This window comes from Giraffa tippelskirchi, chromosome 10 (genome assembly GCF_054371585.1).
Source record: "Giraffa tippelskirchi isolate mGirTip1 chromosome 10, T2T-mGirTip1v1.2.pri, whole genome shotgun sequence".
NCBI lineage: Eukaryota > Metazoa > Chordata > Mammalia > Artiodactyla > Giraffidae > Giraffa > Giraffa tippelskirchi.
The window spans coordinates 102175975-102201159 of NC_137284.1; the positions used below are offsets into that span (position 1 = coordinate 102175975).

Sequence of the window (25185 nt, forward strand, 5' to 3'; positions counted from 1 at the left end):
ATCCCTGAAAAAGAATTTAGTTCTGTTTAATCCCCTTTCCCTTTTCACTGTGTCCTCCAGCTCTTCTCTAGAAAAACATCTTCTGACCCTTCAGAAATTCGACCTTTTCCTCCCCGCTGTTTGTCCATTTGTGCTTGCCCCCAACACACACAATGATACTCATAAAGTTGATAAACCTGAATGTAGATATACATTCGTGACAAACCAGAGTGAAATATAGTATGAAATGCACGTGAACATGGAAAGAACCGGTTTTAAATGTCCTCTAAGTTCCTTTACAAAGCCCTGCTTTTGTCACTGCCTTCTCACTGTTGCTGACATGCTTCAAGTACCAGCATTCAGAATTTTACAACTACTCACATAAAAATGTTTATTTAATTTCTGGTGCAGTCATAGCTCATTTTTGTTGTGAAAAACAGGAGTTTCATTTATTTTGTGTTAAATGGTATTCCTTGGGATAATCTCAGAACTTGAGAACAATAACATCCATCGTGTTCTGTGTTGTAAATAATTTCCAAGTGACCTTTCAGACCACAACCTGTTTCTGAGTTGGAAATCCTTTTATCAGAAAGATGAAGCCAAAACTTTGACTTTGAGGGATGAGTTTCCTTCCTTTGTGACACAAGGGACAAAATATTCATTTTTTTCCCCCCACATTATGTTGCATTCATCTTAGATTGTCAACCCATAAAGGGCAAGGGCAGCATTTGCCAGGCTTGACTTGAATTGCGGTGTGTAGCATCATCATCAATATTATTTTGATCATGATAATGAATATGGTATCATCTGTGATGTAAAGCTACGTGATTGTCTTCTAGTAGTTTTTATAATTTGTTTCTGTTTTTGCTTTTATAAGTCACAACTCTGTGATTGAATTGCTCCATACTAAGTTTAAAAGTTTTAAAGTATGAATTTGTTCTTTGCAAGACCAAGCAATGTCATTGAAACTGAGAAATAAGTTTCTGCTTCACAGCACAATTTTGCTTTTTTTTTCACTGTCTTTATAGAAAACACTGGTGAGTTATAGATAGGATGCTTTTCAAAAACCACTTAATTTTTAATAAAGTCACTAGATACTAAACTGATATTATATAAAGGAATAATATGTGGTAAGAGGCAACTGTTTCTGAGTTTCAAGATGCTTAAGCTATACGTTTAATTAACACTTTCAGCTTACACACATAATTTTAGCTAGTTTTTTTTTGGGGGGGGGGGTTGGCCATACTACGTGGCATGCAGGATCTTAGTTCCCTGACCAGGAATCGAACCCGTGCCCCATGCATTAGAAGCATGGAGTGCTATTGGACTGCCAAGGAATTCCACACATATAATTTTAAAAGACTTGAACATAAGCTATGTTTATATACGTGTCTGTTAATCCAAATAAATTTCTATATATTAGCAAATGGACAGAGATGAAAACAATACCATACAGTAGTTTTTATGTCTGTTTAAAATTGTACTCTCAGGATCCTTAGGGCTGAAACAATAGCATTGAACCTTTGTATTTCCAGCTCTATGAAGCATTCATTCTCTGTGATCTTTTCTGTAGCTCTTTTTCAATTTATAAGAAAATAAACAAGGGAATCAAGACAGTATATGGCCATGTTCAGTAAACCCAAATATTATTGGGATGCCCCTGGAAAGATAGGATGAGAAGACTTTCATTTGAAGACACAGTTACTTTATAACAACTGGTGGCAAGATGAATTTTCAACTATAGGCTTGTTTCATGCAAAAATGCTAGGAGGATTTGGGGACTTACGTGAAAAGTTGTATCCAGAGTGGAATCTAAGCATACCATATGTTTCAAGTGCATTTGATAGAAATACAGATTGAGATTTCATGAATGCCTGAGTTTTCTTTGAATCTTGGCTTTGTGAAACCAGTTTTCCTTCCTTTATGATACACTGTATGCTACCGTTAGTAAACATGAGCCAATCATGTTTTCAGATCTTTTGCTCTTTGGCCTCGAACTGCCTTCCCCTTTCAATTGGATAACCTGAAGCATAAATAGAATAGCATTTATCCATCCATTCATGAGCTTAGTACATTGCAAGATAGAATTACTTGTGTAATTCAAAGACTGGAAATGGCTAGCCATTTTAGAAGGTAAAGATCAAAGTCCTGCCTTGAACTATATCTTAAAAAAGTGTTACTCTCCAATATGATCTGTGGTTTAATATATTTTAGACGTTTTAAGTTATGAGTGGTGCCCTTGACATCCTCTGACTCTGTTAAAACTTGGGTACCATTTTTCAGTGGCTTCATTCATTCATTCTGTGTGTTTATTCATTCTCTGTTCATGCACTAACATAATCCTATACTGGTGTATGGAAGATGAGTTTGAAACAATTCAAGTTTTCAAGGAGAAAGATAAAGATAAGTCAAGTGTATGTGATACCTTGCTTTATTTAAGATATGATCATAGTACCCTTGGAGCATAGATAAGAGAATAATTGATTTCTTTTGGGTCCAAGGATGGGGAAAGAGAAAGGGTAGCATCAGGAAATTGAAAGAGTTAACCTTGGAGCTAGACCTTCAACTCAGGCTACTTTGTAGTTCCCTGTGTAGAAGGGGTGGGGAAGGCAACTGCCCCCAAGGGGGATAATATGTATAAAGGCACTGAGTTCTTCATGAAAGAGCTTGATGAGAATTTGGATATGGTAGTGTGAAGGTCATTGTGTGGAGAGGTAGGTGGGACGGGAGCCTGGAAAGTAATGGGAGCGCAGTGGTAAAGGACTTTGTAGGAGATGCTGAGAGCAGACCTTCCCTTCTGCTTTATCAGACGGTGGGGATCAATGTCCATTCTTTCAGAACTCAGGCAGTGACTAAAACCGAAGCAAGGCTGGTTTGGGGACAGAGTGCTTCAGTTATATATTATACCCTGTCAGTGCTGAGCTGAAAGACTTCTTCCAGACTCTCAGAATTGCAGACTGGCAGGGACCTTTCAGTTCACCTTGTTCAACTCTTTTGTTTTATAGAGGAGATATCTGAAGCTCAATGAGACTGAAGAACATAATAGCTTACCTTTAATAGTTATCAGATATTATATAGGTGAAGAGTGAAGTCAGAATTCACCCACATAGATTCCTTGGGTAGGAAATGAGATGATGCACAGTTATGACCCAGACAACCTGTCATCCCAGTTTTAAACATTTCCTGTGAAAGAATGAGTTTTCACAGGTAATATAGTTTGGTTCTTAGAATTTTGTGTGCCCTCTTAAAATGGAATTGCCCATAATAAAGGAACCTGACTGCCTAAGACCTGAACACTTAACAGTAATGGCTCTGCCCTCATTCATTCCCTCAGTGATTATTTACCGAGCTCAATTTGTGTGCCAGGCTCTATACTGAATTATGTAGACAACTGGGAGCTGAAACCAACCTAGTCCTTATATCCATGGAATTTTCAGTCTGTTGCAGGAGACATCCTTCCAAAACTTGCGCAAATAAGGGAGGCTGGTTAAGTGGCATATGGTGCTATGAGCATGTGGAATTGAGGTGAGAGGGTGTATATCAAGATAGTCTGCTCTGAGAAGCCTTATTTAATCCTTTACTACCTTTTGCAGTTTCTTTATCAGTGACCCCATTTTCCTGATGAGGTAATGGACACTCTGAGAGATTGGTATCTTGGACCAAATCGCACAGCTAATAAGTGGTCAGATCTGGACTCAAACTCACATCTCATGATACCACGTTTGATGTTCTTTTCCTACACCCAGCCTTTTTGTTTGTCTGTTTGTTTTTGGTTACTCAGCATGTGGGGTCTTAGTTCTCCAACCAGGGATGGAACTCGTGTTCCCTGCAGTTCAAGCTTGAAGTCTTAACCACTGGCCCACCAGGGAAGTCCCTACACCCAGCCTGTTTGACATCAACATTTAAGAAGAAAGCTAACTCAGATATTAATGCATATGTATGAAGTATAGAAAGATGGTATTGATGAACCTGTCATCAGGGCTTCAGTGGAGATGCAGACATAGAAAACAGACTTGTGGATGCTGTAGGGGAAGGACAGGATGGGACGAATTGAGAGAGTAACATGGAAAATATACATTATCTTAGGTAAAATAGATAGTGAAAATTTGCTGTATGATGTAGGGAGCTCAAACCCAGTGCTCTGTGACAGCAAAGAGGGGAGGGATGGGGAGGAAGGTAGGAGGAAGGTTCAAGAAGGAGGGGACATATATATATACATATGGCTGATTCATGTTGATGCATGGCAGAAACCAGCACAATATTTTAAAGCAATTATCCTCCAATTGAAAATAAATAAATTTTTAAAAAGAGGGCTAAGAAAGTAGATCTACAGCAGAAGGCTGGAAGGTATGAGAGAAGTAGTAGAAGAGAGGATGGCCTCCTGAAAAGTGATATGAATGTGGTGACAGTGAGGGAGAGAGCAATTTCAGAACACAGTGAAGTAAAGGGCTGAGGTGTGAAGGGGTGGTGAAGAATGAAACTAATGAATGGTACTGCCCTGTTCAAGAAGGTGATGGGGTAGCAGAGAGCCACCAGCAGTAGGGGAGGTATTTCTGGCTGCCTGGGAGTTAACACGGGCATTCATGAGTGGTAAGAGCTATACACAGAGCTGGGTTAGGGCACCCACACACTTAGACCTCTAAGAGAAGCATCAGTAGTACAGGGTTGAACCACTAGGGTTGTGAGAGGTTAAGGTAACTTCATGAGTGTAAAAAGGCAATTCTGGGGGCAAGTTTGCTTTGGAGTCTTAAATTGTACTCAATCTACTGTCTATTTGGTTGTTGATTCCTTTTAAGAAGAGGTCCCTGGAAGTTATTTGAAGTAATCTGTCAAGATACAGACCTTTGATTATTTTTCAAGCAAACACTGTTGAGGCCATCAACATGAGGTCATAGGGTATTTACGGTTATAGTTAGAAAATGACATCATGGATTAGTGCTTATCTAAAATGTTTTAACTTGGTTACTGTGTAGTTATTTTTATCTGTCTCATGTACTTTGGGCTATGTTTTCTGTCCTGTGTTTTGATTGCTACTGCTAATTTTGTTTTGAGATCATAAAATGGCTTTAGACTTCTCTGAAAGCCCATTACTTATTGGCATGTTTTGATTTTTGACAGATTCATGTGTTCCTTCAGGCTTTTAAAATACATTCATAGCAGTAACAATAATTTATTTGGGGGATTGGTGTTGTTTCTAAATCTTATGATCTGAAAGAGAGAGAATTGTAAAATTCGCTTCCAAAGTTGAGGGCTTTTAAAAATCAGGCGCATTTACTATCATTCAGAAGCATTTACTATCATTTTTTGGATGTGAATTGCAAGATGGTTTCAGCACGTGAAATATTTAACAGGAAATGTGTCTTCTCTTTCTGTGTGTTGAGGTCCTTTTCTTTATTTTCTAGCCTTGTCTCTCTTATGACTCAGGTGTTAATGTCCTGGGAAGAATCTCTGTCCTTCATTCTCTCTTACCCCCTCAAATTGTCTAGGGATGGTTGATCTCTGGTATTATATCCTAGTCCTGCCCTGCCCCACACCATGTTTCAGAAACCAGTCAGTCTGTAAACATTAGGTAAGGCTAAAGGGTGACTCCTCTCTGTGTGCCCCCTTCTCCCCCATTTCCAAATTATCTGAGAGCTAAGGCATGTGGGAATTGTCATTTTGGCCATGTGTTTAGACCCAGGGGAGAGAAGTAATCATTACCACTGATTACTACAGAGAAGAAGGCTGCTTTAACACCATGTACTGGGCTAGACCCTGAGGACACAGTAGTGAGCAGTGAGTAGTGAGGACACAGTCTCTTCTCTTGAGGACCTTACCGTGTATGGAAAAGAAATATCCTGAAGACAGCATAGAAGAAAGCTCAACCAAGCTTATTAATGAGTAAGACATATAGTCCTTATTTATTATTGAACACGTATTTATTGAGTCACTGCCATGGGATGGGCTCCTGAATGGGGAGTGATTGTAGCAGTGAGGTAGAGGCACACTCCTTGCGCAGCTCTTCAGGCAGTATCTTTGTTTACGTATGTTATTGGGCGATGTTGGTATTTTGTCTGCTAACTTAGTAACTATCACAACTTTGAAATTTGTATTAATAACACTTTTTTGACCAGGAAGTTAGCAAAGTATGTAAACTTTGGTTTTCTTCCGAAACATGTCACATTAAAATATGACAGCCAGTTCTAGCTATCAGTGCGTATTTTCTGCTCACGTTCATTTTTCCTGGTCAGTAACATGCGACAGTAAGCAGTAAAGCTGGCCATAACTGACATGATTATGCCCATATATTCTGTGTCATTTCTTACAGTTATTGCCAGTTTTCGAGGAACTGTGCCATATGGTCTGTCATTGGAAATTGGAGATACAGTTCAGATCCTGGAGAAGTGTGATGGTGAGTAGACTAGTGATGATTGTTTGCAGTTGTGTAAACGATCTCCTCAACATTGGGCAGCTCATGAAGTTTACAAATTCTTTTCATACTTCTATTAATCTCTGGGATTTTCCCCTTAGTTGCAATGAACCATGTTTTTACAAAACTATTTTCTTGCATGTTCAATGTTTGGCTTATGGGAAAACATGGTTTGGTATTTTTAAGCTGATTATATTTTTTCCTAATATTATTTATTTATATTTGCTAGATGCAGTTGAGACTGTTGAATTTCTGAGAGTTCATGACTCAGGGCTAAACTTGAAGGCCTTTCTTGGAATGTCAAGAGTCTGGTGGACTCCCCAGGACAGAAAGAAACAGAGGTCCAGAGCAGAAATGCTTTAACCAAGGCTGGGTAACCAGATTCCTTGGGGTGGGACTCCTGCCCTGGCCACCTCTGCTCTAGTCCTGTAGCCTCTTCCTCCTCACCTCCCCCAAATGTGGACTGAAATTATTTACTTCATTTGAAATGTTAAGTGAACTTGTATGATTAATTTATATAAGAGATACCTCATTAAATCAACTTAGTATGTTCTCAAATACTTCTATTCCTTGTAACAGAATATCCTTAAACTCTAGTCCTTAAAAAGATCACAGATAAAATGACTACTCTTTTTTTTCTTAACCAAATGGCCATATTGTAAAGTCCCATCAGCATAACCAAAGATATGGTTTTCCTCTCAATACATTGTCCTTACTAGGAATTTATAATATGATAAGACTCTATCATATTAAGGTTTATTATTGATAAAATCGTGTTCTCCCAAATAGAACTATTACTTTTATTTAGAGCCTGTCATTAAATGGTGGTGATACGTGGACATTTATTTTGTCCAGTGTCACTGATATATTTAAAAATATAAGGTTTTTCTCTGTCATTGCCAGATATATTTTGTCTGTTTCTACTTTGTTTACAGATAAATATAAAATCTGTTATAAATGGTGAAAATATACTTCCTAGCTAATGGGAGCTGTTTTGTAATGTAAAAACCTTTCTGTATGGTGTAGTTGGACAGAGACCTCACTGTGACATTTCTGGAATTCTCAAGAAGTTTTGGTTACTGTTAAAATAATTATTTAAGAATGGATATATTTTTTGGGTGAATGTCTTTAAGGAATCTAATAAATCCTGACATTATAGAGATTGCAATTCTTAATTCATTCTACTTTTTCCAGGCTGATTGTAAAATGTTTTACAAAATATTTTTTTAAGAAAACTTTTGAGGAACAAAAATATTTAAATACAAAGCTCAAATACTTCTTTCTAAAAGTTCAATTAATCAAAAAGTTTCAATTCAATAGAACATTGATTTTATGATAAAATAATTTCTTCCAATAAGCAAAATGGTTTCTATAGTTGAAGAAACAGTAAATTGAAAATAATACATTTATAGGATGCTGTATATTAGCTTCCTGGAGTAGGAAATGGTAACCCACTCAAGTATTCTTTCTTGGAAAATTCCATGGACAGAGGAGTCTGACGGGCTACAATCCATGGGGTCACAAAGAGCCGGACACAACTAACCAACTGAGCACACACACAGCACATGTATATTAGCTATATAAATTCATATATATATATATATATACACACCCTGTAATTGTTTTAAACTATAAAAAGTTATGTTCCCCCTTATGGACAGTGCTGTAAAACTGATTGAGTCACTTTGGAGGTTAAGTAATAGACATTCTGCAGAATAAAAATAATGGTGAGCTTAGTTGATGGGACATTGTGTGGATGAAAGAGTGCCATTAATGCTCTAAGTGGATGAGACCTGGCTTCTTCTTATGCTATCAGACTGATCCTCACCCAAGATGGTAGGCGATGTGTGAGTTCAGTACAGAATTGCTGGTTAAGCACTGCCCTTTGGTGGTGGAGTCAGGGCTTTGTATTCAGGCAAAGACAATTTGGAACTATATTAAATCTTGTGTAGATTCTTGAATTTCTTTGAGATATAGTGTGACATTTGATAAAATAGAGTGAAACTAAGCTCAGAGAGGTCACTTAACTTGCCCAGGATTCAACAGCTAATACTTATTGATAGTAAAACCAGAATTTAAGCCCAGTACTGATTCCCAAGCCTTTACTTCCATTATGCATGTTTGTATTTTTTATGTACATTTCCAATACAATTTTTAAATGATTTTATTGATAGAAGACTTTAAACTTGTAGTCACTGACTTTTACAGTCTAGCCTAATTCCAACTCCCACATGTTTATACATAGAATATCTACATGTAAGGTAAAATTCTGTCAGCAAAGGATAGATTGATTTCTAATCATTTCTTCAAAGTATTATAATGATTTATTGAAATATGACCATGATTATTTCTCCACAGGCTGGTACAGAGGATTTGCCTTAAAAAACCCAAATACCAAGGTAAAAATAATTACTTTTAACTGTAATTATGGGATTTTTAAGAAAGACAGTTAATTTACTTTATTTCATTATACAATTGAAATTACAGTTGGGACTCTTAGTTGAAATACTAAATGGCAATACAGATTTTCATAATTTTGGATATTCCTTTGAACTTGTATTATACTTAAGACATGCTATTCAAATGATAATCCTGTGTAGCTCTTGAAATTTATACTGAGAAGACCTTAATAAGCTCATTATATATAAACAAAATCTTTTTGAAGTGTAAGTTTTGCAGAGAGCTAAATTAAAATTCAGGCAGTGGAAATATATATTCCAAAAGAAATAATGAACAGAGGTATTTAATCTTTGTTTTCTGTGATATCATTTGTAAAAGTTGGTGTGGAAAGTGGTTTATTTTAGGTATGTTATGAGTCCCTTTAGGTGTGAGAAGCTGAAATGTGGGAAAATCAAATTATAAAGAGCCCATCTTTCTTACCATTCTAGACAAAAACTAAGACTCATTATCGTTTATATATTTATATAAATCCTAAGGAATTATAGTAGGAAGTAATATGATTTTTCTTTTACCTTTCCTCTGTGTAGTTTGTGATGTTAACACTAATCCTTACTTCTATATTTTTCTACTTTGTTCCTATCTTCCCATCTTTACCCAGGCTACCCACATTCACTAATATTTTCTTACATGTCATGTTCATTTTTTGGTTTAATTCTGGTTTTCTTAGGATTGTAGATAAGAAAGTGTATCATTTCTCATTTCTAAAATATAAGTAATCTAATCTATTTTGCCTGCGTTTGTGTTTAAGTATACCTTTTTTCCTGGATCATCCAACTGTGTTAATTACTTTATTTCATTTATTTTGGGTCATTCTAAAGGAGAGTCTATACTTTAGCTCTCATTTAAAGCTGTTTTTGGACATCTGCAGGCACATGCATATGTAACTTCAATATTTTTCATTTAGAACATGCTTTAAAAAGTGTTAAGATTTGTTGCTTCTATTTCTCTTCTAAAGAACCTCAATTTCTGACTTCTTGTTAATTCCAATAATTACTCTTATTTGATGTTCCTACCATATTGAGGTAAATTTAAATTCCAAAGGAAAAAAAAGATGTTTGTTTTTTTTTTAAACCTATGTCTATTTACTACTGTTGTATATACAGAGCTTGCTAGTTAAATTTTATGTTATCCTTGGACCCACAATGGTGATAATGTATTCAAATGACATTTGTTTTTCTTAAATATTTAATTGAATTTTCCATTTAATTGTACATAAAAAATCATTCAGAGAATATTGTCATTTAATGGGTAATAAAATTGCTCTTTTTAAAAATTTTTGTTTTTCAATTTCTCATTTAGAACAAAGGAACAATTTCCTCACCCTAGCCTTTCCCTATAATAAAGAGCTTTAAGCTAGCATGTCTTCTTTTGTTTAATTTTTGTTCCATCAGAATGGCAGCCTGGTGATGATTTGCTGCTATGTTTTCATTAAGGATCATTCCTAAACATGTAATATACATGCTGTTTCTAAATTCATAGTAGTGGTATTTTTTTAGTATGTATTTTCAAATAGACACATGAGTAGCTTGAAGAGAAGAAAAAGAGCTACAACCAAAAGAAGCAAACTAAAACCCCTTTTTTCAAAAATGCAATATTAAAAAAAAATCATTTAACATGCTTTCTATATAGAATTCTTGAAAATACAAAAAATTTCTGTTATATATAGAATATATTTTTGAGTGGGATTTAATGTTTTGATTATATTTATTTTGAAGTATCTCTAAATTTGTAAATTGATAAATAGTAGAAATGAAATGACTGGTTCTAAGCTACAATAGATTTCACCTAGAGAATGTGTTAGAGATTCCATCTTCCTGGTATTGTCATGGTTGTGTGGTGATATTTTTTATATATGACTTATGAAATTTACTCTGCTGTAATAGACAGCTAGCACCATAACCTTCACGTTTTCTCTTCCAGGGTATATTTCCTTCCAGCTATGTTCACTTGAAAAATGCCTGTGTAAAGAACAAAGGGTAAGAAATAAATTTTATTGATGGAGAGTTTTCACACAATCATTGCTTATTTTGGAATTTGAAAGACTTATTGTCTTGAAAAAATGAACCAAGATGATTCTTGTCATTGTTGGTGTTGTTAGATAAAAGACAGATGACATTAAGGCAGTTCGTGGAGAAAATGAAAGAACCACATCTGTATATTGGACAGCAGTACAATCTAGGGCACTGGAGGTCTCTCATTGTCTGGAAATCATGGAATCTACCTAATCTTAAGCAAAAGGAATTGGTTCTTCCTGGTTTCCTGTTGTGTAGGGAAGCAAGCAGTCATAGCCATCAAATGTTGATCATATCTCAACACAGGAATTTCCTAGATTCACTACTGATCATAAGTAGCTGAATCTGCCATTATTTTCCTAATTGGGCTTAAAAACATATCCTCATGTGTTATTGTTATTGTTCAGTTGCTAAGTCCTGTCCAACTCTTTGCAACCCCATGAACTGCAGCACACCAGGCTCCTCTGTCTCCCATGATCTCCCAGAGTTTGCTCAAATTCATGTCCGTTGAGTGGGTGATGCTATCCAGCCATCTCATCCTCTGCCAACCCCTTTCCTTTTGTCTTCAATCTTTCCCAGCATTAGGGTCTTTTCCCATGAGTCATCTCTTGGCCTCAGGTAGCCAGAGTATTGGAGCTTCAGCTGAATCAGTCCTTCCAATGAATATTCAGGGTTGATTTCCTTTAAGATTGACTGGTCTGATCTCCTTGTAGTCCAAGGTACTCTCAAGAGTCTTCTCCAGCACCACAATTCCAAAGCATCAGTTCTTCAGTGCTCAGTCTTCTTTATGGTCCAACTCTCACAACCATACATAACTCCTGGAAAAACCACAGATTTGACTTCTATTGGCAAAGTGATGTCTCTGCTTTTTAATACACTAAGTTTGTCACAACTTTCCTTCCAAGGATCAAGCATCTTTTAAGGGTTCAGTCACTGTGTGCAGTGATTTTGGAGCCCCCCAAAATATAATCTGTCACTGTTTCTAGTTTTTCCTCATCTCTTTGCCATGAAGTGATGGGACCAGATGTCATGATCTTAGTTTTTTTTAATGTTGAGTTTTAAGCCAGCGTTTTCACTCTCCTCTTTCACTCTTATCAAGAAACTCTTTAGTTCCTCTTCACTTTCTGCTATTAGAATGGTATCTTCTACATGTCTGAGGTTGTTGATATTTCTCCTGGCAGGCTTGATTCCAGCTTGTGACTCATCCAGCCTTGCATTTCATGTGATGTACTCTGCTTATAAGTTAAACAAGCAGGGTGACAATATACAGCCTTGACGTACTCTTTTCCCAATTTTGAACCAGTCCATTGTTCTATGTTGGGTTCTAACTGTTGCTTCTTGACCTGCACAGACATTTCTCAGGAGACAGGTAAGATGGTCTGGTATCCCCATCCCCTGAAGAATTTTCCAGTTTGTTGTGATCCACACAGTCAAAGCCTTTAATGTAGTCAGTGAGGCAGAAGATGTTTTTCTGGAATTCCCTTACTTTCTCTGTGATTCAGTGAATGTTGACAATTTGATCTCTGGTTCCTCTGCCTTTTCTAAACTCATCTTGTACATCTGGAAGTTTTCAGTGCACATACTACTGAAGCCGAGCTTGAAGGATTTTGAGTATAACCTTGCTAGCGTGTAAAAGAAGCACAATTGTCTTGTAGTTTGAACATTCTTTGCCACTGCCCTTCTTTGGGTTTCTAATGAAAACTGACCTTTCCAGTCCTGTGGCCACTGCTGAGTTTTCCAAATTTGCTGGCATATTTTGTGCAGCACTTTCACAGCATCATCTTTTAGGATTTGAAATAGCTCAACTGGAATTCCATCACCTCCACTAGCTTTGTTCATAGTGATGCTTTCTAAGGCCTACTTGCCTTCACATTCCAGGATGTTTGGCGTTAGGTGAGTGACCATACCATCATGGTTTCCCGGTCATTAAGACCTTTTTTGATAGTAGCAGTAGTAAGTACTTAAAACATTAGATTTAAAATATATTTCTAATATTAATAATTGCCACTACTATTACTCTTTTAATGAATGTGTGTCCTTCAGAAATGTTGCACAGCTATAACCCACCAGAAATGAGTCAAGCAGAGTTATCAGTCCTTTTGGAGTTCTCCAACCAGAGTCTATCCAGCCCTCCTCAAGTAAACCAAGGGACTGTCCAGAAAACCCACGCTTACTCTTTGTTCTGATCTTTCTGGCCTAGTGATCCAGGTCTTTCTACCTTGTTCCTTAAAGGATCCACCTGGGCCAACCCCTGCAGCCAGTCTCTTTGCTGCCTTTGCCCCACACCCAACCCTGATCCTAAAAACCCTCCAGAGCAGAGAGCCACCCTCACCCCCATCTTACGTGCAGACTGAGGAAGAGAAAATAGCATGCTAGCAAAGATGATGTCAAGCATCACTCTATGTAGTTTAAATCCTCTCTCTGAAAATGTGTTGTGGTGGGACATAGTTTTAATTGAAACAAGTACTTTGTTTGTTTGTTTGTCCTAGCCAGTAACTGGTGAATATCTGGCTCCTTTGAGTCTGAGGAAGTTTAAAGATGGATAAAATTGTCTCAAAATTTGGTTCTGTTAGTTTAAGACTTGATGTGGGTTCGACACCTGACACAGGGCATGATGAGCATTATACAGCAAGAGAACCTCAGGGTAGAACCAAAGTTTATTTTCTTAAGAAAAAAAGTTAGAATTGATGGAGACTTTAGGTTCTAGGACCGTTAACTGGAAGAAAAACTTTAACCTGAAAACATTCAAAAACACGTATTGCCAGATGATTGCTTTCCCAGAGAGCAATCTCTTTAGGCTTTTGATGTTGCCTGTCTTATTTTAAGGGGATTGGCAGACTGATGGCCCACCAGGATGAAATAACTGCAATGTACATCTCAGAATAACTCAACAGAATATAATTTCAGGGGCAGCTACTTATGCCAGACAGTTTGAATGTTGATTTTGGTGTAATTAAGAGGAAACAGCTGCCTCACCTAAAATGGCAATTTTGTGCTTCTTAAAAATGTACATTTTGGTTGAGCAAACCCCAGACCAACTTCCCAGAGACTAAATTGCCTTTATATTCTTTCCTGGGTCTCAGAGCAATGCAAGACTGATGGGGGTGGGGGGTGGGTGTCCTTAAATTATAGTTTGTGAATGGTGAGGTCACTTCTTTGTTGTTTAATCCTTGCTGTGATCATATCAGTTTTTAAATGTTAAGTAGGTTGTTGAGTTTTCTTGGGAATTCATTGTTCCTGCCCAGACTTTGCATTCTATCATTTTATAATGTCTGTCTCCAAATACTCATTTAAATTGCAACAGCTGCTTGAAAAGCAAAATAAATGCACTACCGTTTGAAAATGTCAATTATGTAGACTTGATAAAAGGTTCTGTATATGTCACAGTTCATATATTACTGTTTACTTTTATTTCTGGTTTTACATCTTCAGCTATGTTGAAGCTCTAGAAAGAAGTAAAATATTCACAGGGTATTTTAGCAGCAGTATGAAATGAGGCTCTCTTGGTGAAGAAATCAAGGCAAGATTTTAATTCCCATACTTGCCAAGAAAACTTGACAAAAAACAATTATGTACACTTTGGAGTTAACATCAAGAAGGAACACAGAACAGTTAATAGCCTCATGATAAGAAATAAAAATTTCCCTTGATCATCTGCATAACCTGGTTCAGTGTCCACTGAACACTGAATATTGTCCTTAGAAAAAGATGCTCAAATGAAGAAGATAATCCCCCTCAGTATAGTCAATTAGCATTCTTTGAGAAGTAGTATTAAAGGCACTTACCCATTTTAACCTGCACAAAAATGAAGAATTTAAAAAAAGAAACGAGAGATGAAAAAATAAAGGTTATTATATGTCAAAGATAGGATGCAGAAGACAAATTGGTTTTTTCTCTCCATCTCCTTATATATATGCTTAACATCAGGACCACCATAGATACCCTGCTAATATTGGTATGAATATTTTCCAAGTATAGTTTCTGACACATAGAAAAGAAATAGAAGAAATATATTACCCTAATCATGGAGAGGAGCATTCTGCAATGGATATTCAAATACCTGTGATGTCTTAAACCCTTTTTAAGTTCTGTGATGCATGACAACATTACTGATAGTAGTAATCATTTTTCAGGGTCCTGTTTGCAAGTAATAAAAATGAGGTGTTAATGAGATCAAATGAGTATTCAGTCAGTACCTCAGCATCTAGTTGTTTATAATACTGAGTTAGTTTGGATGTTTGCAGCCATCATATCCTGATCATTGAATGAGCCTTTCACTCTCTTTGAGCCCAATGGTCATAGTGCTTGGAAGGCAAGAGCCATTTCACAGTCTAGATAGCCTGGTAACCTCATGTTACATACAAGGACTTTTGGGCTTGGAGAATTTAAGTGAGTTGCTGTTTAGAGGTCAAACTGTGCCTGGTGTACAACCTCGCTGACATTGTTGCTTTACTACACTGCTTAAACTTTGATCTAGATGAGGTGGCTGGTCATTCTGGTGTTGTACTGCCATAACCCACATCACATTCCTCACACAAGTTCATATTCAGATCCTGGTTTCTGTTTGCAGAACCGAAAATAACTAGGCAGCTTCCTTTCCTAGTTGGTCTTTCAGAATATTTAAAAGAAGATTATTGTCTATGTCATTTGCATATATACTTGTTCAATTTCACAGACAATTTGAAATGGTTATTCCCACTGAAGACTCTGTGATCACAGAAATGACATCAACATTAAGAGACTGGGGAACTATGTGGAAACAACTCTATGTGGTACGTAACTTTTTAATGGCATCATTTTTTCAGTAGAGAATTGTTTCAAGAAATATCTGAACAGGCGTGAGTGTCAACTAGTATTTGAGCACCTGCTGTAAGTCACTACTACTCCTCCGGGAATTGGGGATAGAGAGCTTAATACAACATAGTCTGATTTTTATCCCTGTGTCCATCCAGCATGGATTTTGTAAGTTCTTTTTCAAACTGCACGAAGGTAAAAAATTACTTTCCTGCCATCTAATCAAATAGGGTGATTTACATGGAACCTAGATTTAGGCTTTCTGAATAATTTTAATTGTCACAGAGAAATAAGCTTATTTTTCAATATTAATTTTCATAATGATGACATTCAATTATATTCTAATTCTCTGTACATTGCTCAGGTATACTAAAAATGATAGGCTACTTAGCCAGAATCAATGAGAAGATTCTAGAACTACAAGAGAAAGGAATGTTTCTTGGGGAAAAAAAGGAGTCAGTGTTTTGCGTATATATATGGCTTTCCAGGTGGTGCTAGTGGTAAAGAACCTGCTTGCCAGTGCAGGAGACTTAAAAGTTGCAGGTTCGATCCCTGTGTCGGAAAGATCCCCTGGAGGAGGGCATGGCAATCCACTTCAGTATTCTTGCCTAAAGAATGCCATGGACAGAGGAGCCTGGCAGGCTACAGTTCACAGGGTCGCAAACAGTTGAACACGACTGAAGCAACTTAGCATGCACACATACATGTACCTATTTACATATTATACTTACTGAGAACCTTCTATGTTGCAAATCCTGTAAGAACTACTCTGTATGTAGTATCTCATTTAAGCCTTACAACCACTCAAGGTAATAAAGACTATGATCATCCCTAGCTTATAAATGAAAGAAATGAGAGTGAAGTACTTACTGGAGGCTAAGCAGTTGAAAAATGACTATGACTAAGCTGGGATTCACATGTAAATCTAGCGTTTTCAGTGAACCACTGTCTATGGGGAATTAGGGGTGCTGTTTTGGGAAAGGTGAATTTATTTCTTCTTTGATTTTCAAAGGAATTTAGAGAATAGCTTAGTCATTTGAAGGGATGTGCTCAAAATACAAAGGTGTACTTATCCTGACAACACGATTTGAAATAGCCTGTCAAAGAGAAGAATCCAAATTAGTGAGGGACATGGGCAAAGAATGACCATTTTTGTTTTCTGCTCCATAGAAAATGCAATAGTATATTTCACTGAGGCAAGAAAATCTTTAAAAGTCACTAATAAAAATCCATTTGAAGTTGGATTTCTCTGACCATGTCCTCCTGGAGCTGGTGGCTTTACACCTCACTACTAAAATCCACAAGATGATCTTAGATGAAATGTGGCATCTAGGCTTTGCTGGGGTGCAGTAAATGCACTGTTAGGATAACTGAACTCGGGCTCTGGGCTGGCAGAATACAAAGGAAATGCAGATCTCCTTTTTAGATTTTAAAAATTTGACTTGGAAAGAATAAAACCCAAGTATTATTTCACTTAATATTGCATGACATTTAGATGAAAATTAAAACTATGTGAAATGTGCAAATCGCTGCATCCTAAATACCCACTATAAAAATAATGACAGTGTAAGTGTGAACCATTAATTGAGCTAAGGCACAAGCACTTTCCCTTTTATGTAGCTGCTAGTGAGGATCAAAGTTGAATTCCTCTTGATTCTGCCTTATCTAGCTATTTTTACCTGCTTTTGAGGCTGCAAGCATCTATTTTGGGGACTACTTGATTGGCTTGAAAATCTACGTGTTGTAAGCTCTAAGAGTAACTTCCTCACCTCCTACCACCCTGAGTGATGGAGATAAATGATTATTTCAAAGTTTCCTTGAATACTGGAATAATAGTTCTCTTAGGAACAAATATAAAATTTAACCTGGAGATACTAAGTTTTTAACCTTGAGAATTTGGCTGACTTGGGTCTGTTGGACCTTTTGGTTTTTCTGTTCCTAATGTAAATGTTTGTGTGAAATGTTTTGGTTCAAGTTCATCATGCATAAGTGTATCGGGGTACACTGTCCATGGTCTTCCCTAACAGCTTTAAGGTGCCTAGCTTCTCCACTGGAAGGTGTTTGATGAGCTACTCATATGTTGTCAATGGTCATCAGTATATAAGACATACTTTGTCTTAATATAATGTAGAACATTTAGCATAAAAAATAAAACACATGGTAGATGCTCAAGAAGTGCTATTTGCTTTTTTAAGTACATTGGTCATGGTCTAAATAATGTCCTTGAAAGTGTCACTTAATAAAATAGCAGTAACAACAAAAACTTGAGGTAAAATACAGGTCATCTACCAAGTGCCTTTGTGCAGGCCTTCGGCTGGGTATTGTACAGCTCTCTTCCCTGCGACTTTACCAGGTAGTTTTTATTCTCAAATCTCATCAGAGATAATCTATCTAGGGTCACATGCTAAGTAGGAAAACCTGGCTGTAAATTGTCTGCTGCTCCAAAATTTATATTATTTCCACCTTGAGGCAAATCAAAACTTGCTCATTCTCTACAATGCTAAAATACTTACAGTTCATTTTTTGCAGATAAATGTTGCAGAAGTTTTCTGATACATTGTAAAAATGTTTATGTATTTTTCTATTTTAAGTGTTTACTATTGTACCCTGCCTCTTTCATTGAACATTAAATTAAAAGCATTTTTCATGTTTCCTGAAGAGTCTTCATAACTATCCATTTTTTAAAAATCTAGTTTTTAAAGAGGCATCATTTTCTGACTAGCTATGAAAACAGTTATGTACTGTTTTCACACATTAGTGGGGAGGGTGCTGCAGTATGTCACTGTTCCGGCCACCCTTTTCTGAAAGGAAGAGCAGACCGACTGGTTTTTCTTTTTGTAAATCCAACTTCTCAGCTCAGTGTGCTCTTGAACTTAAGTGCTAGAGGTGACATTATTAGGAAATCAAGCCCATCCCTCTGGACAACACCAGAACACCTTCCCCAAAAGCAAGACAGGTACCTTTCACATGGTGGCGGTCATGTTAAGCAGGAGTTGACTGTCTCCCTGCCACATGAGATTTGGCTTGTATTATATCTTCCTTAGGTAAGTAATTTCTTTGACTACTTGAGTGGACTTTTCCTTCTGCCCATGGAGTTCCTCAAGTTTGTTATGAGCTTTAATTTTTTAATTAATTTTTAATGAAGTATAGTTGATTTACAATGTGTTAGTTTTAGGTGAAGAGCAGAGTGATTCAGTTATATATATACATATATATATATGTGTATATATATATATATATGTAGTATATGTCTGTGTGTATGTATGTGTATATATGAAAGTGAAACTGTTAGTCGCTCAGTCATGTCCAACTCTTTGTGACCCCTTGGACTATAGCCCACCAAGCTCCTCTGTCCATGCAATTCTCCAGGCAAGAATACTGGAATGGGTTGCAATCCCCTTCTCCGGGGGATCTTCCTGACCCAGGAATGGAACTCAGGTCTCCTGCATTGCAGGCAGATTCTTCACCATTTGAGCCCCCCACCAGGGAAGTTCATGTGTATGTGTGTGTATAATTTTTCAGATTATTTTCCATTATAGATTATTACAAGATACTAAATATAGTTTGTGCACTATACAGCTGTAGTTTCCTATGCTATACAGTTCCCTTGTTGTTTATCTGTTTTATATATAGTAGTATGTGTCTGCTAACCCCAAACTCCTAATTTACCCCCCCTTCCCCTTTGATAACAGTGTTTGTTTTCTATGTCTGTGTCTTTCTGTTTTATAAATAAGTTCATTTGTATCATATTTTTAGATTCAATGTACGATTGATATCATACGATATTTGTCTTTGTCTGGCTTCCTTCCCTTAGTATGATTATCCCTAGGTCCGTTCTCCTCAAACTTTTCTTGATCTTCCCTGCTTACTCTCTTATATGATCTAAACAGAACACACCTCTCAAGATTCCCTAAAGCGCCTTTAAATTAAGGTGTTTCTTCTTTTATTCTCCAGCTGCTGGGACTACACAGGGCAGTCTCAGCCGCTATGGTTGGAGCTCACATCAGGTGAAGAACACAGGCATTGACCAGAGACTTACAGTAGTATTGTATTACAGCACTCTTGTAATGACTTGCATGGGAGTGTATAAAATGAGGAAAGAGTGAGAGGTTGTAGAAGAACAGGCTCAAGAGAGTGCTATAGGAGTTGACAGCAAGATTACTTCTAGCTCAGAGGATCAGGGATGGTGTCATGGAGAATGTTTCTTGCTCAACTGGCACATTGTCTAACCTGCTCAGTTCCCAAAAACACTTCCAGTCACCAAGCATCAATGAAGCAGAAGATCCATCTCTATTTTTTTTTCCTAAAGAATGTTATGACTATCTTTATTCATCACACAGAATTTGATATTTTTGGCAGCTTATCTCTGTAAAGGACTTCTGGTAAATGATAATCTCAATACTTTCATACCATTATTAATATAGCCCATTAATAATTTTCATAGAAAGTGAAAGCATGGCTTCTGCTTAAGAAAGATGAAGAGATAATGAAAGGTGAAATACTTACCAAAGGCTTACCCTAAATATCTGTGGGTAAGAGACATAGACTTAGATTTTGATAAAGATGCAGTATTTATAAGAGGGTTTATTCTGGATCAAAACTGTAATGATAACAGCACTAGTAATGCCTGATACTTACATGGTATTTATTGTGGGTCAAACATCGTTCTCAGAGTTTTAATATATGAAGTCATCAATCTTCATAACAAGCCTATGAGATAGGTACTATGATAGCCATTCTGCAGATAGGAAAACAAGCACCATGAGGTTGATACATTGCTACAGGTTTTTTAGCCAGTGAAGGGCAAAATTAGAATGCAGAGTGAGGTAGTTTGTCTTTCAAATCTGTGCTTTTATTCACTGTCTTATCAGGCTCTCTTCACAAATGTTACCTCTAATAACCTTCCCTGTGCATGTTTCACGGATGACAAAAGCCTATAAAACTCAAAGCCTATAAAACTAGTTAAGTGGCAAAACCAAGATTTGAAGCCAGGAGTTTAACCAGTCTTCTTTCCAACTAAGCCTCCTCGCTTGATGAATTTCACAAGAGATTAGCTTGAATTTACATGAAAATTTAATAAGTAAGAAAGAAAACATTTTTAAAGTCTAAATACTGTCCAGATGCTAGCAGTGAAAATTTATCAATGAACGAGCATTAGAGTCCTCTATGTACCCAGCTTCTGATGGGAAACAGTAAAGCATTAAGACCAACACACAAGAAGTAACTGAAAAATAAGATTTTCCTTTGAATTGGCTTTCATTGCATGCAGCCATACTTCAGAGAAAGGAGAAAAGCATCTGAGCAAGACCTGTCAGGGACAATTTCCTGAGGCAGGTGGAAGTCAGTTGTAGGCTTGAAGGACAGTAGAAATGGATGGAGCTAAAGAAAGGGGATTTGAGGTGGAAAGGGAAGTAGAGAATGTAAAGTCAGAGATTGGGCCAAACTCAGGTGTGGAGATGTCATCAGGATCCTGTGACATGATGTGTGTTTTGGGGAGCCTGAGAAGTGAAGTTGGATTTGGATTCTTGGGCAGGAGAGCAGCATTGTGAAACAGGATGAAAGGATGTAGAGAAGTGAGTGCATTTCAGGACCCGAGGAGAGAATTTGTTAATGGAAAGTCTGCCTACGTAGAGGGTAAACGGGACTCGTCCTCCGCTCCTCTGTGGTTACCCCGTGAGTCAGTGTCTGACCACTGAATATCCGCATTTGTGTGTTTCCTAGAGAAATGAAGGTGATCTCTTCCACCGACTGTGGCATATCATGAATGAAATCCTGGATCTGCGGCGGCAGGTGTTGGTGGGGCACCTCACCCATGACCGGATGAAGGACGTGAAGCGCCACATCACCGCCCGCCTGGACTGGGGCAACGAGTGAGTACCCACCACCGCAGGGACAAGCTCTGGTGGTGCACATGAGGGTGTGACTACAACAGAGGTGTGAGCCTCCGTGTGCTCGTATCTCTGGAAAACACCAGAGGAACCTTTTCCAGTTTTCTCCTTTGAGGGGCTTGGTGCAGACTGTCACTGATGGAGCCAAGAACCACATCTTCTAGGGCTGGTGTGGGTCCCAAGATGTTGTCAGTTCTCTACTGCCCAGTGTGGTCTGACAGTGTGCACGTGCTCACGAAATACAAAATGTTCACTGGGGTCAGTCAGGTATGACTTCCACTGAGAGTACTGCTACTACTACTGTGTGCTCAGTCGTGTCCAACTCTTTGCAACCCCATGGATTGAAGCCCAACAGGCTTCCCTGTCCATGGACTTTTCCAGGCAAGAATACTGGATGAAACTGGAGCCCATTATACACAGTGAAGTAAGCCAGAAAGAAAAACAACAATACAGTATATTAATGCATATATATGGAATTTGAAAGATGGTAACGATAACCCTATATGCGAGACAGAATAAGAGACACAGATGCATAGAACAATTTTATGGACTCTGAGGGAGAAGGTGAGGGTGGGACGTTCTGGGAGAATAGCATTGAAACATGTATATTATCATATGTGAAACAGAACACCATTCCATGTTCGATGCATGAGACAAAGGCTCAGGGCCGGGGCAATGGGATGACCCAGAGGGATGGGATGGGGAGGGAGGTGGGTGGGGGGTCCAGGAAGGGGAACACATGTAAACCCATGGCTGATTCATGTCAATGTATGGCAAAAACTATTACAATATTGTAAAGTAATTAGCCCCCAACTAAAATAAATAAATTTATAAAAAAAAAAAACAACAAAAAACAAATACACAGAGCATACTGACTAGGCAGAACAAATAAATCAATTTTGGTCATCTTAAAAAAAAAAAAAAAAAAAGAATACTGGAGTGGATTGCCATTTCCTTCTCCACACTGAGAGTACACCTTGTTTCAGAAAGGCTTTAGGTTTGGCATGTGTATTTCTTTCTAAATACATTCCTCATTTCTGTTGTGGTAATAGATTGTTGATGTTATGTGGAAGGAGATAGCTTCTGTTAAAAGTCTTAGGGACAGGTATCCTGAGTGGTGGTAGGGAAAGGGTGAGGGGTGGCTTTCCTTACTGCCCTGATTCTGCCTGGGCATATATGTTAGTGTCTTTTGAGGAGCTGCTTGGGAAAACTTGATAAAAAGCTGACCTTGACCAAGATTTGCTCTTCAATAAGACATAACTGACTAATCTAAAATAATAGCCGAGCACTTTAAATAGTAAATCTAGTCACTTAAAGCAGTGATCAAGGCTGATATTGTGCTAAATATGAATGTTAATATATGGGTGAGAAATTAGAGTAAGCCAACTTTAGACTATGATGTTAGGCTTATGTGGGCTCAAGCATAAGGAAGGTTAAGTGGTTCCTCGGTATCCTATAAGGTCATGGCCTCCCTCTCTCACCAAATCCCCATTCATTGTTTGGACCTTCAGAGCATCTTCAGTTCAGTTCAGTCGCTCAGTTGTGTTTGACTCTTTGTGATCCCATGGACTGCAGCACGCCAGGCCTCCCTGTCCATCACCAACTCCCGGAGTTTACTTAAACTCATGCCCATTGAGTCAGTGATGCCATCCAACAATCCCATCCTCTGTCGTCCCCTTCTCCTCCTGCCCTCAATCTTTCCCAGCATCAGGGTCTTTTCAAATGAGTCAGCTCTTCGCATCAGGTAGCCAAAGTATTGGAGTTTCAGCTTCAACATCAGTCTTTCCAATGAACACCCAGGACTGATCTCCTTTAGGATGGACTGGTTGGATCTCCTTGCAGTGCAAGGGACTCTCAAGAGTCTTCTCCAACACCACAGTTCAAAAGCATCAATTTTTCGGTGCTCAGCTTTCTTTATAGTCCAACTCTCACATCCATACCTGACTACTAGAAAAACCATAGCCTTGACTAGACGGACCTTTATTGACAAAGTAATGTCTGCTTTTTAATATGCTGTCTAGGGTGGTCATAAGTTTCCTTCCAAGGAGTAAGCGTCTCTTAATTTCATGGCTGCAGTCACCATCTGCAGTGATTTTGGAGCCCCCCAAAATAAAGTCAGCCACTGTTTCCACTGTTTCCCCATCTATTTCCCATGAAGTGATGGGACCAGATGCCATGATCTTAGTTTTCTGAACGTTGAGCTTTAAGCCAACTTTTTCACTCTCCTCTTTCACTTTCATCAAGAGCCCTTTAGTTCTTCACTTTCTGCCATAAGGTTGGTATCATCTGCATATCTGAGGTTATTGATATTTCTTCCGGCAATCTTGATTCCAGCTTGTGTTTCTTCCAGCCCAGCGTTTCTCATGATGTACTCTGCATAGAAGTTAAATAAGCAGGGTGACAATATACAGCCTTGATGTACTCCTTTTCCTATTTGGAACCAGTCTGTTGTTCCATGTCCAGTTCTAACTGTTGCTTCTGACCTGCATACAGGTTTCTCAAGAGGCAGGTCAGGTGGTCTGGTATTTCCATCTCTTTCAGAATTTTTCACAGTTTATTGTGATCCACACCGTTTATTGTGATCCTGTGTGAATCAGAGCATCTTAGAGCAACAGATAAAAAGAAAAGCAGACAGGAAAGGAGAAGGCAGTAAAAGATACCACAGATGAATTTGCCACTTACTGAATCTGGTAAAAGCAATTTGAAATCAAGAGTAGTGCTTCCTTTAAGTATAGGACGTCACTTTATCAGAAGGCAGTTTTGATTCCTGCTAAGACATCATATACTACAGGAATGAAGTATATAACACATTTTAAACCTCTATCTTGTCCAGAGTCCTTCTGATATTTCGCTGAGTGAGCTGTGCCATCCATCCTTTTATAGACGGTCAAGAGAGCAGCCCTAATTCATTTATCTCAGGGAGATTCATTCCTTGTGGGGAATCAAGGGCAGGGGTGGAATACAGCAAGACACTGTACTCAGAACTCTCGTCTTTTAAGATGTGAGGCAAATTCCTGAGCCCTCCTTGACTTCAGTTTCTTCACTTGTCACTTGTCGAAGGAGTAAGTTGAGCCAGAAGAGATCTAAGGCCCCGTCCACTCCAGACCAATGTGATTCACAGCGCGGAGCACTTCCTGAGAGATGGGTTATGCCAGCCATGTGCATGGAGCCTCCGGTCTCACTGTGTGTGATGGGGTGGCCCTTTGAGGGGTAGATCTGAAGACTGTTTGACCATGACCTAGGCTGCCCATCTTTCATGTTTTGAATGTTTTTGAATGTTTTTCCTTTTTGTTTTGAAAAAAATTGGTTCTCTGAATCATGTTGGCCCTTAGTCATCATGACTAGTTTGTAAATAGGAAGAAAGTTGGATGAAGTTAGCTTATCAAAAATAGCTTAGAAATACAGAGCAGGCAAGAAGATGATACTTGGACAGTTTTAGGAAGGAAGATGATGACATAAGGAAGGGAAGAGGGAAAAACATTAATTATGACTGAATCATGGCTCAGTTTTGACTCATGTAAATTCCACCTTATGCTTTGGGCAATTCTGTGGCTAATTTATGGTAAGTTGGTAAAACATGGTTGTATGAAAATGAGCAATATAATTTGTTTAGATCATCCTCAAATTCGTGAATTTTCAGAGG

General features: G+C 38.0%; 1 protein-coding gene across 2 annotated transcripts in view; it reads left to right on the top strand.

Moving 5' to 3' along the window:
- The window catches only part of DOCK4 (dedicator of cytokinesis 4), a 482101-nt gene that overhangs the window by 195612 nt on the left and 261304 nt on the right, over positions 1–25185 (top strand). For both annotated transcript variants that reach the window (XM_081537146.1, XM_081537147.1), the window contains 5 exons: positions 6287–6370; positions 8747–8787; positions 10769–10824; positions 15536–15632; positions 21376–21524. In XM_081537146.1, coding sequence (XP_081393272.1) covers positions 6287–6370; positions 8747–8787; positions 10769–10824; positions 15536–15632; positions 21376–21524 — 427 coding nt within the window. The remainder of the gene's footprint in view (positions 1–6286; positions 6371–8746; positions 8788–10768; positions 10825–15535; positions 15633–21375; positions 21525–25185) is intronic.